We start from the raw sequence: 16,408 nt of genomic DNA, 5'->3' as shown, positions 1-16,408 counted from the left end.
AATGTATAGACACGTTTCTGATGCAATATGGTGGTACCTACACGAGGTAACTTCACGAGTGGTCGCTGATTCTGGGATTGCTTCAGACAAATATCATATTGGAAAAATTTTACTACGTTGTTTAAAGGACGCGCCCGATTACTTACTGCAGGTAAAACTTATAACACACATTTCTTCATAATGATAATGTCACAATTTTACTAACTTTATTTTTTGGCTTTATATAAATGAGATATCAATCTCCGAGAAAAAACTCCGCTTCTGTAAAATAATACCTCTATATTATATTTACTTATCTACATTGATTCCTCTAATATAAAATAATAATACAAGTAACTCCCCTTCTTTGTATTAAATTGTACTATGTAGTATTTCTCAGTATAGTATATGTACTTACATATAATATATCTACTAATGATTTTATATTACTTACTGTGTATGTGTTTTGTGTGTAGTGTCATCTTTTTTGACTATAATATTTTTATCTCTTTAAAAATTTAATTGAAGTAATCTTACACGAATTAAATTGAATTAATATGAAAATTACTTTTTAAAGCAAATATACAAACTTAAATCTATATGAGAAAAACATATATACATATGTTATTGGTTAGACAAGTGATCCAAATGGCTTGAGACAAAATGTAAACAAAAAACACAATAATTCTCAAACTTTTATTTCTATTCAATTTACTGTAGGGTTTTCCATTTGTGTATCTAGCAGCTAGTTGTAAATTGTTGTATGTTGTTGAAAAGCCTGAGTCTTTTGGACTTGGTCTCGACCTCACGCTTGAGCGCCTCGAGCTTCTCTGGCCACCAGGGCATCAATAGTTCTTTTCTGCTCCTGATTTTCGGAATCGATCTAGAACGAGCTCACCTTTATTATTAAACTGACTCCAGTTTGCTTTTCTTGTATTAAAAATTCGTTCGCTTGACCTGGATCGATTCCAATTTTTGGAGCCTTACCTGAAATTAGATAGATACAGTTATCGTCGAGCTGATCCGGCCCTCGAGCACACGCCCACCCTCCACCAAACCTAGAAGAGAATCGTGACCTTTAAAGAACCCTTTTATGGTTTGCTTACATTTCATCTCACGGCTCCTTGAATAGGGTATAGTTATTTTTTAACATGTATATAGGATTTGAGAGTTTATTCAATATCTATATCTGTACAATGATTAACTTTAAATTTATTTCTCTAGTCATTGTATATATATTGTGAAGATGCTAAAACTTTAGCTACATTTATCCATTGCAGCATAATTTCAATGCTACGGGCGCAAATGCCAAAGTACACAGACATCATACACATCAAAGACGTTGGCTATTATATTTGTTAGCAAAGACAATGAAACAAGAATTTAATTTTATGTGAAATGACAATTTCTTTTAATAGATAGATGGAGCAACTGATGAGAGAGACACATTTCAATCGGCGCTAGAGCGTTCTGTACGATGTGCTACTGGACTTAGGAACATTGGCCTTGAATATCAAGATGTTGTAGTCGTAATGGCACCCAACTGCATTGACCTGTGTATTCCAATATACGCAGGTCTCTTTCTCGGCATTGTGGTTGCAGGGATAGACAAGAATTTAGGAGTGAGTGAGTAATGAAATTAAAGAGTATTTTCATAAGAAAGATGGCATAATTGAGAAAAGGAGATCTTAGCTTCCAGTTCTTTTGCACAACTTTAGTAGCTACTTAGGCATATTAGGAAGTGATAATTTATATTTTTTAATTACAGGTGAACTTCGAGAATCGTTAGAAATTACAGCACCAAAAATAATATTCTGTGAAAACTCAAACGCAAAAACTGTTCAAGAAGCATTGAGTTCGTTGAAATTTTCGTGTCATGTTATAACATTTGATGAAAAAGAGGATCATATGTCCTTTACAAAATTCCTCGATAAATACGCTGATGAATTGAATATTGATAAATTTAAGTATGTATTGATTGCTGACTTGACACTTATATTTACTCAGGCGATTTTTAATAATTTCTTTATTAATTGCAGACAAAAAATAAATATATTTTAATTTTGTTAATGCGTATTATACATTCATCTTTTTTATTACTTATTATATGGCTTAAAAGGGGTTTACAATTAGAAACATTGAATTGACATATAATGAAGAACCCTATTACTCAGATAAGTCAATTTTTAAGTTTGTTAAAAAAAATCAGTTCCGTTTTATTAAAACCAATTAACACTCAGCATTATTTAAAGTACAACTTTTAATGAAAAAAATTAAAGTAACATGTAACTTATTTTCCCTTGATGAGGTACTAAATCTGTTCTTGTTTCAGACCAGCAGACTTTAACCCTGAATTGACAAAAGGCTTGTTAATACCAACAAGTGGATCAACAGGGTTACCAAAATGTGCTTCTTTGACACATGCTAATATATTTAATGGTTTCCCTACTTTCATGTACGTCATTAATTTTTTATATAAGATAACTATGTTCAAGATTATGACCAAAAAGTTTACGACTGTTTATTCCTATATCACGGGATATGGTGTATCACATTTTTTATGACATTGTTCACATTATTATCTTCTGTTACGTTTGAATCAGATAATCCATAATTCGATTTTGTAAAATCATCATCATCATCATCATCATTTCAGCCTATCACAGTCCACTGCTGGACATAGGCATCCACAAGTTCACGCCATTTGTGGCGTAAATTCATGAGTTTTGCCCATAGTCACCACGCTGGGCAGGCGGGTTGATGACCGCAGGGCTGGCTTTGTCGCACCGTAGACGCTGCTGCCAATCTTCGGCCTTGTAAAATCATTGTTCTTTGTAAAATCAACGAATTTGAATCAGAATCTGAAACAGCCTGTAAATGTCCTACTATTTGGCGACGGCCTGATCATCATACAGAAGAAGTCCTCAACTGTGAGTTGCGGATGAAAAGTAATGATTGCTATTAAGTTTACGGTAACATGCGGGACTGACGGCTTTGTGCTCTCCAAGATACAGTGTGGAGACTAAAAACATACCTAGATTAGTACTCAGATACTTGATTCTTAAATACTTTTATAAACATCTCCTTCGAGCATGAGTTGAATCCACGACCAACGGTGTGATGACAAGTCACACCACTACTCCAAAAGGGCTGTCAAAGGTTTGTAATGAAAATCATTAGAGCAAATTAAAAAAAAATAGTAAAACAGAAAAGTATTTCAATTGTATGAAACATTAACTTTTTTCTAGGGTTTGTAATACTAAATTTCCAACACCATTTGACATGATTATGGTAGTATCACCGGTTCAGTGGATTTCAGCATTACTTCAAATAGTATTGTCACCAATTTTAAGATATACAAGACTGCAGACATCGTCACCAGTCACTCCTGACCACTTCTTTACACTTATAAATAAATACAAGGTGAGGTTTATTAAATTTGTCAAAAATCAAAAATTGTAGTGTTATCCACTGCACTATGCATGTTCTCTAAATTGTTCTCGCTATCGCTAACATTTTAATTTTAAGCATAAGCAGCTGAAAATTTATTCTATGTCAAATTGAGATTGATTACTAGCAATTCAATTTACATATTTTAGTTGTAAGCGTCTACCTCTGGACCTAGCTCTTTAATGAACTTGCAGCCCCGCGAGGGTTCAAAGTTCTGCATCTCCGGAAAGTAGCGACTTGTTCTTCTCCTCTGCTTAGATAGTCCTAACTTCACCAGATGATGTGATCCTAGAATAACGTGGTAATATAATAGTTTTTTTTTACAGCCTGAGCATTTTATAACTAGCCCAAGTTTTATGACAACACTATTAAAGAGCAATGAAATAAACAAGTGTGATTTTAGCTCATTGAAATACATATTAATCGGTGGCAGCGCTGTTCCTGAGAAACTTTTGAAAAAAATTGCGGTACATTTTTTTTCTAACATGTCATAACATAAGTATAATTCATTAGTTACGAATAATGATTGCTCAATTTTGTATAATAGTTACATGAATTTTGAACAATAGAATAGTATATAGAAATATGGGATTTAGTTGATTTTAGACACATCAAAGTAAATATTCGGTTTTTACGTTATTTTTTTTATTTTTTTTTAGAAATTAGCACCAAACGCTTGTATGCAAATTGCATATGGATTAACCGAAGCTTCAGGTATGGTGTCTAGCTCGGTATATTCCCCACCAGGCTCTGTGGGCGTTCCACTAAAATGCTATGAGTATAAAGTAAGTAGCTACTACTAGAATCATATTGCAACTTAGCTTATTTTTGTTTAGGTAATATGAGCCAAGATATAATAAATATATTGAACGTTAATTCATCATTATTTACCATCTTTTGATGTAGATATGATGCTGAGATGAAACTGATACGTTTTTTTAAGAATACGAATATGTATAATAATTTAAGAAATATGTCACACTCCATTTTAGGTACATAAGAACATAAAATAAAGGTTTTTTCACTATCAATTTTGTTTTGTTTTTTGTCTCTCTGCTGCAAAACTTGATAAAGCAAGGTCAACACGGAACAATGATCAAATATTTGCGCTTCTAATTATGGATTATTGTAATTTTTGGACCACTACTAGTAATGGTAGTGGAGGTCAAAAATCTAAATAGGGATTTCGGGGGACTCGAGCGGCGAGGCAGTCTATTGATCCCAACCATTAAAAACGCTGTTGTTGATTATCAAAACTGCCAAGTTCAAATAAATATTCACCATTAATTTACCATTGTAACAACATTGTTATAATACACTTGGAGATCTGTCATTATTTCATTCGTTAAGTCTACTATAGCCTTAGTCTTCCGTAAGGAAGGTAGCGAGTCATTCCCAATGCAAGTGTCTCTGACTACTTACTGGGAAGACTCGGTGATAAATTGAAACAGAGATTATAGAAGTAAATGATTTTCATTTTTATTTTATTTTTTCATTATGATATTAGTAGTGTCAACTATACTTGTACATTTTTAATTGATTTATTGCAGCTGGTTGACCTTAGCACAAATGAAGATATCAATGAACCAAATGTACCTGGAGAGTTACGACTAAAAGGGCGGGGCGTTATAAAGGTATACCTACCTACCTTACCTTCACATCTAATTTCAAATTCTTATATTTGTAGCATTTTTAGTATTTTTATTTTTCTATATAATAAATAAAATAAACAAACACAAATTTTCTTTATTGCACTCAAAAGTATGTAAACAATATTAAAAAAAAATATATGAAAATCAAAAAATGTACAAAAAGTGATCATATCTCTTAATAAGCGATCTCTTCCATACAAACTTTGGACAAAGACTAAGTACTAATGATCCATTGTGTAAAACGTAGCATTGTTCTAATTATTATGGTTTTATACTATTCCAATCAAATAATTATGTATATTCGTAGGAATACCACAATAACCTGAAGATGACTGCAGCGGCGTTCGATGAAAACGGTTGGTTTAAAACTGGAGACATCTTCTACAGGGACGAATATTTTAATTTCTACTTCGTTGATCGATTTAAATTACTTTTGAAATATAAATGTTATCAGGTATTTTAATTTTTTATGTATCATCTTTGTATTTAAACAAATTTATTTATACGTCATATATTAGACATAAATGTTACTATCTATTAACAACGACTAATAATCAATAGGAAGCAGAAATGACGTCGCTAAAGGTACATAGAATGGAGAATAAATGAATGAGATTAAAACATAATATGTATGTTACAAAATTAGTTATCTGTAGCCAGGTACTTTAATTGCAATTATGTAATAAACAAATAGATATCAAAATTTATATCGATTTTTCAAGAAGGCATAAACTATTTCACCTTTTTTCTTTTTTAAGACCCTAAATGTCTTTTTCTTATAAATAAATAAATATCTACACAATACACACACGGTCGTCTGTTCCTAAAGTAAGCAACTTAACGCTTGTATTATAGGTAACAGCCAACTGGTATATAGCTACATTTTTTTTTCGATAAACACACTTATAAATAATACATATATAAATATATAATTAAATATATAAATAAATATGTATATTACACCCAGACTTGGAGTGGGAATCGAACCCACAACCCTCGGAGCAGAAAGCAGGGTCACTACAAACTGCGCCAAGTCAAAATTATGTCTAAATTTTATGTAATCTTAAATGAATAATTTTTTCAGGTATCTCCTTTAGAAATAGAAAGAGTTATCATTTCACATCCTGGCGTGCTAGACGTAGCGGTAGCCGGCATACCTGATGAAGAATGTGGTGAACTACCAGTGGCTTTCGTTATCCCTATCGAAGGTCACAATGTTACGGAACAAGAAATAAAAGATTTGGTTAAAGGTTTGGAAAAAACTTATATTTATTTAAGTATATAAATGCTATAGTAGCAAAGAGGACAAACGATAATAATCATCATCATTACTTCAGCCTATCGCAGTCCACTGCTGGACTCATATGTAAACTCATAAACGATAATCACTGGCCGTATATCAAAATCAAAGTATAAATATTTGATTCTTAAAGATCTTTCTAGCCGGAAACAGTTACCACTATAGGATGTAAATTGTGGTGAAAAATTATTTGGAAAACGTCGCTAGTTACTCTTTATCTGTGATTACGACTTGTGTAAAATATAACTTTATGAATTATCATCTTTTGCTCGCGGCCTTTCTCTCACATATAATGATCAAATTTATATGATTAAAAAATTTTAGATATAAAAATATCCTTTAAAAATCCGTAAAAAGTTTTGGCTACTTTATTCAAATTTATTTACAAATTAAATTTTAAAAATCTATACATGTAATAAAATAGTAGGAAAGTCAAAACTGTACATTGAATATTTTTTTAAAAGAATACTTGGGGTGTGATCTACAATCGATACCGAAGCCAAAAATATGGTTTTTAGAATTTTTGCTGTTTGTCTGTTTGTCTGTATGTATGTCCGGGATAAACTCAAAAAGTACCGCATGGATTTACTTCAAATTTGGCACGAATATTATTAAGAAGTCGGGTCAACATATAGGCTACATATTATCATGCTATCACCTACCGGGAACGAGCAGTGAACATTTATTTCCTCAACGCATTCTGTAACAACGCGTAATCTAACGACGCATATTTGAATGTCGTTGTTATTATGTTAATAATAATCATGCTATAAGCTAACTTCACACTATAAATATCACGCAATATAAGTAACTAGCCGATAAACATAATTAAATGAATATAAGTAGTATCAAGACAATTTTAAAGCATCGCCATCTATGAGATTACAAAAACATCATCATGAATCCCTTTTTGGATATAAATACCTAATTTAAATTTGATCATGTTAGCGAGGTTAATAGTTATTTTTAAAAGTCATAGATGGAGTTATACATTTTCTTCCTAAAAATTGTATCGTTAATTCGTTTCAGAGATGAGCAAGACAGTTAAAAAAATGTATTTATATAAGTTTTAAGCTGCTTCATCTATGTCTTATCTGCTTCATCCACAACTTATGACTTTATTCATCAGAATCACCATAAAGTCATTTATTCAAAGCAGGCTGAAAATAAGCACTTTTTGAAGGTCAATTTTACAAAAGAGTCTCCCTCTGTTACTGCACTTTCTGTAGATAAGAAATGTAAAAAAGAAACGGGTATTAGTGAATGTTATTTTAAAAGGTATAATCGTAGGTATTTTTGGTGCTGTATAGCGTTCACGCAGACGACGTTGCGGGCAGCAGCTAGTTAAATAATAAAACACCTTTTTCTCAATTTATAAACAAACAAATTTTAAATATGAAACATTTCACATTTTACCCCCATTTCGAAGGCATTCTTGTGTTGTGCTCCAAACCTGACGTAAGATATCGTGATTCTTGTGGTTGTTAAAATATTTAAAGTATTTATTAACTTGTATATTTCACATTCCAGCGTCTCTGTCTGATCCAAAGCAACTAAGGGGAGGAGTGGTTTTTGTCAAGGAAATGCCTACCACTTCAACATCTAAAATTGACCGAGTAAAATTGAAGCAATGGGCGAATAATTTAAAAAATAGTGAATAATTTTCGAAATAAAAATGTTATTAATATAAAAGCAAATAAAATTATTTGTAATATTATAAAATTTTAATATACCTACAGAGTGTATTGTACCAATACAAATGTTTGTCATGTGCGGGGATCGAACCCGCAACCGCCAGCGCAACAGGTACAATCCATGGCTGTAACGCCTGTAACCGTTGCGCCAAAGCGGCGTCTAAAAGATAATAAATATGCACATATATTCATAATGTATATTTACTTATCCTGAGGAGTCGAACATTCTGTGGGTATATTGACAAATACATCTAATATTATTTTATTAAGAAACACATTTAATTGTAAAATTTTAAAATGCTGTTTATTAATTTTATAATTATTTTATTAATGCGATAGTATTACTCCTAACTTTAAACTTATATCTGTTTTTACATAAGTAAATTTATGAAAAAAAAAATATTTAAAATGTGCTTTAATATTCGCTGTTAATATTATGATAATCATATCTAAAAAAAAGTGTACTTTTTGATCCCTAATTTAATAAACGTATCTAACGTCAAGCCTTACATTTCATTTAAAAAAAAGACGAAAACTCATAGTGACCAGGCTATTTTTTTTTTATGTGACAGACTTAAAGTAATGAATGCAGTCCTATTACTAATTGTAAGCTATTTTAACCGCTATCAAAAAGGGGAGGAGGTTTTCAATTTGGTTGTATTATTTTGTGTATTACCTCATAACTTTTTACGGAATATACCGATTTTGATAATTCTATTTAAATCGAAATCTGGTATTTTTTATGTCGTTTAATTTAAATTTGGTAGAAAGCTGATGAGCACTTGAGTCATTAGTAATGTTGCCTAGTCAGTTGGTTATTTCTTCAACTACTTACCTTGTACCTGTTAATTAAGCGAAAGAGAAACACAATTTTATCTGATATTTGCCGTTTAATAAGCGTTTACCTTTCGTCAGTAATTGTACGAATAAATAATAATTGGTAATTATCTCGGGAGATGAAGCTAGCACCTAGAATCATGTCACGTATTTTAAAACATGACTTAGGACTTGCAGCCTATAAGAGACGCACCGGTCATTTCTTAACCGATAATTTAAAAAGGATAGGGTAGTAAAATCAAAACAACTACTTAAGCGGTAGGTATGCACGTGTAGTCACAGAAAAATTTTTGTTTACGGATGAAAAATTTTTTACAATTAAGCAATATTTATTTATTTATTATTTATTTATTTATTTGGAGAATGGTACAGAAATAATTACAAGAATAAAAGCATAAAATAGAAAAATAGATACAAATTGTCCCCTTTATGTCTCACTAAGAATATTTAACATCAAGTTTAGACTTGACACCAACGACAGTAAAGATGATGCGTTATTACTAATCATAATCTAGAGTTAATGGAAACAACAAAATTGATCTATACAAATAATTTCCTAGTTTTAGTTTTAAAAAGATGTCGGGAGCAAGAAAACATATCTATATCGTTAAATAAAAAAATGTGTAGGACAAGCTACCTGTGAAGTGACGTGCGTTGACCTATATTTGTTCTAGTTAATTCTATATAGAAAAGGTTTTTAAACCGAGCTGGTTTAGCTGGTGCTCGAAGTGCAGTTCTGCAAGAAGCTGTAGCGCGTTTATTTCACCGATGCAAATAATCCTAAGGGTAAGTGCATCAGCTATTCAACGTCTAACGTTCAGAGAAATCATACTCTACCTATCTAATAATTAATTATAAGAGCACCTTGGGGAATGAATACGATAGTTGAAGATACGTAAAAACTATTATGTATAATTTCTAGGCATTTTTTGTGAGAGCTAAAAGATAAAAATTATGTGAAAATTGTATGAAAATTTTGGAATCCCTTTTTTAAACACATAATAGTCTACAATAACTTCCCATACAAATCATCGATGGGTGGAGACCACTTCGAATATGTTTTATGTATTTTTAATGGTTTCACATTAATGTAGTAAACTAACAAACTGTAATAGTAATAATTGTTACGTGCAATAGAAAAAAAAAACATTTTTATTTATAACAATATTTAGGGCAAGACAGGTCAGATCAGATGTACATGATAACAACCGGAGCCGACAGCTTAACGTGCTCTTCGAGGCACAGTGGGGAGTCCACAAGGACTAACAACCAAACCGGAAATAAATATTTGTATAAACACAAATATCCACTCCGAGCAGGAATCGAACAAGCTACCGTCGGTGTTTAGGTGTCACCGTCATGGCACACGCACCATCACACTAGAGGAGTAATTTAACTTTTCTGTTTAATTATTGATGATTTAGTTCGGAAAAGCAAAAATTTGAAAATATAAATATTCATGAGCCTGTAACTTTGTTGTTATTGATGATATGAAAAAGTTAATACCAATTTTTTTATAGTATTTTGCCGCAGCCATTTAACATTTTTATCTAACTCTTACAGTTTAGCTAAAAAATGGAAAGAACCAGAAATTTGAACTTCAAAGCTGTATAACAAATTAAATGTTGAAGATAGAAATTTAAAGATAGAATAGAAAAATTTTTAAGATAGAATACTTAAAAAAATTCCATTCATTCATTTTCTTGAAAAATAGTTTTTTTGCGATTTGTAGGACAAAAAAGTATCAAAAAACCACGTTCCCCATACAGACCCGCCGCTAGCCGTGTCGTCGCCCGCGTGCAATACCGATTATGCCGCCCAACGACTATCTATCGAATTCTTCTGTTAACTTTCTTGTATCCAAACTGTCTAAAATTTCATGTTCAATTGAAACTTTATCCAAATAACTTAGTCTTTGCTGAAGCATTGTTGATCTTAAATAATTTTTGATAATTTTTAATTTTGAAAAGGATCTTTCACCAGATGCAACTGAAACTGGCAGTGTAAGTAATATTCTTAGCTCTATTGCTGTGATCGGAAATGTTGAAATTAAGTCATTGGTAAAAAGATATTGTAATAAGGTTTGTGGATCATTAGACTGGTTTTCTGTAAAATGCAACTTTAATTCAATGATTTCATGAAATAAACCAATACCGTCAATGTCTGATTCACTACTTGAATTATCTTTAAGTTTCAGATTTAAATCTTTACAGTGTTTCATTAACTCATCATTGGAATAATTAAATAAGTTATTGCTAAAAAAGCCAAATACGACATCATCATCACTCCAGCATATGCAGTCCACTGCTGGACATAGGCCTCCCCAAGTTCGCGCCAGACATCCCGGTTTTCCGCAATCCTCATCCAGCCTACACCGGCAATCTTACGTAGATCGTCGGTCCAATGGGCCGGAGAACGTCCTACACTGCATTTGCCAAGATGCGGTCTCCACTCCAGGACCCGTCTACTCCAACGGCCATCGGTCCTGCGACACAGATGACCAGCCTACTGCCACTTCAACTTGCTAATTCTGTGGGCTATGTCGGTTACTTTCGTTCTCTCGTGGATAAACTCATTTCTAATCCTACCTTTAAGAGAAACCCCAAGCATAGCCCGTTCCATTGCACGTTGCGCGACTTTAAATTTGTGGACCAAACCTTTCGTCAGTGTCCACGTCTCGGCTCCTTATGTTAACATAGGCAGGACGCATTGCTCGAAGACTTTTATCTTCAAGCATTGCAGAATCTTCGAAGTGAAGACTCGACGAAGCCTGCCAAACGCCGCCCAGCCCAACCGAATCCTCCTGTCGGCTTCCTTTTGGAAGTTGTTGCGGTCTAGTTGGATAGTATGGCCTAGGTAAATATAATCCTGAACAACTTCGAGAAGGGTACCATCGACCGATACCGATCTCCATTCTCTGGTCCTGGACATGAACGGTCATCGTCGCCGCATCGTACATACATTTCAGTATCTCGATATATCGCCAATCGATATGACATCTCTGCCGAGAGTCCAGGACAGCCCAGGTCTCGACAGAGTCGAAGGCTTTCTCGTAGTCCATAAATGCCATACACAGCGGTTGATTATATTCTTCTGTCTTTTGAATAATCTGCCAAACAGTATGGATGTGGTCCACGGTGCCTGCTCCGGTGGTTGGAATTCGTCGAATTTTCTGGCGAGACGATTCGTAACAACCCTCGAAAACAGCTTATAGACGTGGCTCAGAAGTGAGATCGGTCTGTAATCCTTCAACAGAGACTTATCGCCTCTCTTAAAGAACAGCACCACCACACTCCTGCCGGCCTAGCATGCATACAACGAGATATCTCTTGACGAGAGAGAGAGATAATGTCTACATCGAGTATTTTCTCGATTACCCTAACATGCGCACTACGAGAGACAAAATTCTCTTCCGAAGACTTCGCCTTGTCGAGTAGAGAAACATTATCAACCATAATCACAACTGAATATCATTCTTATTTCTTATGTCGTAAAGTTGAATTTACAAGGTTATTGACCAATTTCAAACGAGTGACACATGTTTTATTTAACAATGTTCTCGGCCTTTTGGCTAAGATAAAAAGTGTATATCTAATTTAAAAAATCTAATATGGAAAATAAAACGGCGTAAGTAAATGAATTTAATTATATATGTAAAACAATATGCTCGTGTGGTGCTTTATATCTTGTTGCACATTAGATAATTGTAATTCTATCACGCATTGTTTTTTTTTTATTTTTAAATTTTTTTGAATTTTTGAATTTTTTTTTTTTTGATTATTGATTTTACTTTTATTCTATTTAATTTTATTTTTAGTTATTGATTTTTTTAATATAATTTTGTTTTGTTTTTTATTCTGAATGTTGTCTTGTCTTGTTGTACTAACCCAATATGGACTTATACTTTGGTCTGAAATAAAGTATTATTATTATTATTATTTAGAATAAGAAGCAACAGGGCGCAAATACGTTTTTTGTGTCATTATATGGCACACTTCACTCGACTTTTCGCATTTCCCGCTCTTCGTATACCGAAATTATATAATTATAATAGGGAAACGCCATGGTATACAAAAAATAGGCACCCGGTTTTATTTATTTTTTATTTATCGTCTTTCTCGTCGATAATATTGAAGACGAGAAGTTTCTCTTCCTAAAACGACAAAATTCGACAAAATTACGATGTCATGTTAGCTTCCGTAGAGATAAATATCACAGATCACTAAAATTTAATGATTATCTCTTCTTGACGTAACGAGAAGAGTATCGCGTGCACGCATGTTAGCTACTGTAGACATAGAGAGATAATACGAGAAAAGGGGTAGACAAAATTTTGTCGTGGCGCGCATGCTAGGCCTGCTGGACCACGCCTCCGGTGTGATACCTCGGTGGATGACGGCGTTAAAGAGTCTTGCCAAGGCTTTTAGGACAGGTCGCTCTGCGGCCTTAAGGAGCTCAGTGGTAACTCCGTCATCCCCCGAGCCCTCCCGTTTTTAAGCTGCCCGAGCGCTGCACTAATGTCGCTCTCTTCGAAGTCCGGGATACTCTCCGAATAATGGCGCAACAATGGTGCCCGTGGATCTTCGGTGTCCCAAGTCGCAGGCTTGCGTGCCAAATTTTTTTGTGTTTCTTCTGTGATTGCTCCGCCACCTTGTAATCTTTTTCTCAATTATGATTATGAAAAATTACAAAAAATTATAGAATGCCTATTGGTCGCGCGACTCGAGCGCGGTGACCGGCTAGCCCGCTGCAGACTAGGCGCCCCAAGTTGGTATCCTATGCGCGCCCTCTAAGTAGGAGTCGACGAGCCAGGGGTACAATGACTAGAATTAGGTATGAGTCGCTCGTTTTGCCGCCCCCTGGGCGTGCCGCCCGTGTGCGATGCACGCTTTGCACGCCCGCTTACGGCGGCCCTGTGTACTTAATTAAAAACCAAACAACAAAATTAAAAACAAATCAAGAACTAGAAAATCAATTTTTTTTTTCTTCAAATTGTGTTGCTTCTATGCCATCCGAACGAACTCCGTTCCTACCTGGTGACCCATGACACCACATAATTTTGTTTTTATGATCGAATCAATGGTGGTCGAAAATACGATTCTAAGTAACAATAATTGTGTTTACAGGCAAACGAAGGAAAACTGACTTCAATTATATCGATAAGTAATACAACGTAGGTAGACGAAAAAATTGTCAAGTAAATACGCATTATCAAAGATTACTCCAAAAGTTGTAGCTAGATCTCGATGAAATTCAAATGTGACCACATGATAAACATCGGCTTTCAATCATAGATCAAGTAAAAAAAGGTAGATAATGCGCGGCCTTTGTTGTTACTGAAGCCACAAAACTCGGCTCCTTCAAGTAAACAAACGCGCTCACGCACACATATGCATCAAACTACGCTCATTTTCGTTAGTATCTCACGGGCCCTCGTACAGTAACTTTGCCTTCAAAATGCCGTTCTTATGTAATTAAATGGTGCAAAAACAATACCAAAGTGAATAAAAAGTCTGAAGAAATATCGTTTCATACGTAAGTACATACAAAACTTTATATTTCTTGTTATTCCAAAATAATATTGAGGTTATTCGGAACTTATAATTTCGATGTCCCGAAATGACGCACCGAGGGAGTGTTACCAGTAATTTTTATTTCCATTAGCCCAAAATGCGGGTAAGTAAATTGTAGGCAATCATAGAAAAATAATTAAGTAGGAAGTGGACAACATTATTGTTTTTTTATTTTTATCGTGTGATTTTTATGTTTTTCCTAAATTGAACTCAAGTTAAATATGAATTTTTAACTCGTTTGTTTCTGTTTAAATTTGTGAATTAACTACTCATATTTTACTAGTAAATATCATGGTTTTAGGTTTCCAACGAATATTTTAATAGGAGATGAATGGGTAGCTGCTTTACGACTGAGCCGAAATGAACTACAACGACAGCCATCCTCATCTAGTTTGTTTGTTCAAACCATTTTGATAAAGCTGACATGTACGGTACAAAACGTGGACTTCGCAGAGTACCATCAAGTACATACTGCTACTTACTACTACGTATTTTAATGTTATATTTTTTGTTCTAGGACCTACCGGATGAGTCTAAATCAGTCGTTAACCAAGATTCAATCTTTGATACACCTAGAAAACATAATCTAAGAGAAAAGTTAAAAAAACAGGAACTTAATTTTTAAAAAAATTTAAAAATAAAATCAATTTATTACAGCAAAGAGTTAGACGTCTTTAAAGCAGGAACTTGCCCCTCAGAGAAATCATCAATTACTTAAAAACGCAAGTTTTCATTGACACAGATTTATATAATTAAATAAATCAAAACACGGCTACAATAGATTTATGTAACAATTTGAATCGAAAAATGGAGTAAATATATTTAAAACTATAAACAGGTTTTTATTTTCACATACCCATTTTACCTATATTAAATTAATTGTTTAATAAAAATTTTAGGGACTTTTTTTAAAAAGTGTCAACACTTCACTCACTCACACATCTTTAAAAAAGTGGCTTCAGTTTTCTGTTCTAGGTGCGTTATCTATTTTTTTTACTTTATCTATGCTTTCAATTAAATTAAAAATCATTAAAATCGGTACACCCAGTAAAAAGTTGTGCGGATTTTCGAGAGTTTCCCTCGATTTCTCTGGGATTCCATTATCAGATCCTGGTTCCCTTATCATGGTACCAAACGAAGGATATCTCCTTTCCAACAAAAAAAGAATTATCAAAATCGGTTCATAACCGACGGAGTTATCCCCGAACATACATAAAAAATAATTATACGGTCGAATTGAGTAACCTCCTCCTTTTTTTGAAGTCTGTTAAAAATAAAGATATCTAGTAAGGGCCAATTTAAGGGTGAACATTTGTTTAATCAATTATAAATAAATAAAAGGTGAACAATTTTTTTTTCCTCCGAACAATAACTAACTAACGACGAATAAATAATTAAAAATAAAAAAATAGTAAAAATTGAAAAAAGTGGGGCCAAATTTAGTGTTTTATGATACTGTTTCGCTGAAACAGTATCATATGGTGGTGGTTCAGTCATGATGTGGGCTGGAATATCACACTCCGGTGGTCGGAGTGGTGTTCTTACAGCTCAAAAGTACGTGGAAAACATTCTCCTCGATCATGTTGTACCTCAAGCAGGGTACATAGGAGAAGATTTTCTATTGATGCAGGATAATGCTCGGTGCCATAAGCAAGTGTTACTTGCCAGTTTCTTCAAGAGGTGCAAATTGAGACGATGATGTGGCCAGCCCTCAATCCTGATCTGAGTTGCATTGAGCATTTATAGGACGAGCTCAAATGAAGGGTGCGAGCTAGAGATACGGCTCCATCAAGCATCGTCGAGCTCAAAACTGCGCTAGAGGAAGAATGGAATACGATACCTCAAGATTTTATCAAGAAAATGATAAAATCAATAGGGGAGGCAATACAAAGTATTGAAAATTTTAATATTCTTTACTTTTAT

At 33.7% G+C, this 16,408-nt stretch overlaps 1 protein-coding gene across 1 annotated transcript; it reads left to right on the top strand.

Annotated features, from left to right (window-relative positions):
• On the top strand, positions 1-8,073 carry LOC123663751 (luciferin 4-monooxygenase-like). The gene is made up of 11 exons (XM_045598416.1): positions 1-151; positions 1,398-1,605; positions 1,748-1,946; positions 2,312-2,434; positions 3,228-3,402; positions 3,756-3,896; positions 4,089-4,214; positions 4,980-5,063; positions 5,389-5,535; positions 6,166-6,331; positions 7,912-8,073. Exons 1-11 carry the CDS (start codon positions 2-4, stop codon positions 8,040-8,042), a joined length of 1,650 nt encoding a protein of 549 aa, XP_045454372.1. The 5' UTR covers position 1; the 3' UTR covers positions 8,043-8,073.
• The last annotated feature ends 8,335 nt before the right edge of the window (positions 8,074-16,408 follow it).

The sequence above is a fragment of the Melitaea cinxia genome, chromosome 20 (assembly GCF_905220565.1).
Source record: "Melitaea cinxia chromosome 20, ilMelCinx1.1, whole genome shotgun sequence".
NCBI lineage: Eukaryota > Metazoa > Arthropoda > Insecta > Lepidoptera > Nymphalidae > Melitaea > Melitaea cinxia.
Note: the sequence above shows the minus strand (reverse complement) of the source record. Positions and strands in the feature narration are given on the sequence as shown.

Excerpts from the sequence above, each read along its gene's own strand:
- LOC123663751 (XM_045598416.1), top strand. The coding sequence starts at position 2 with ATGTATAGACACGTTTCTGATGCAATATGGTGGTACCTACACGAGGTA. Across the intron at positions 3,897-4,088 it reads AACTTTTGAAAAAAATTGCG|AAATTAGCACCAAACGCTTG; the intron begins GTACATTTTTTT and ends ATTTTTTTTTAG. Across the intron at positions 6,332-7,911 it reads AATAAAAGATTTGGTTAAAG|CGTCTCTGTCTGATCCAAAG; the intron begins GTTTGGAAAAAA and ends TTCACATTCCAG.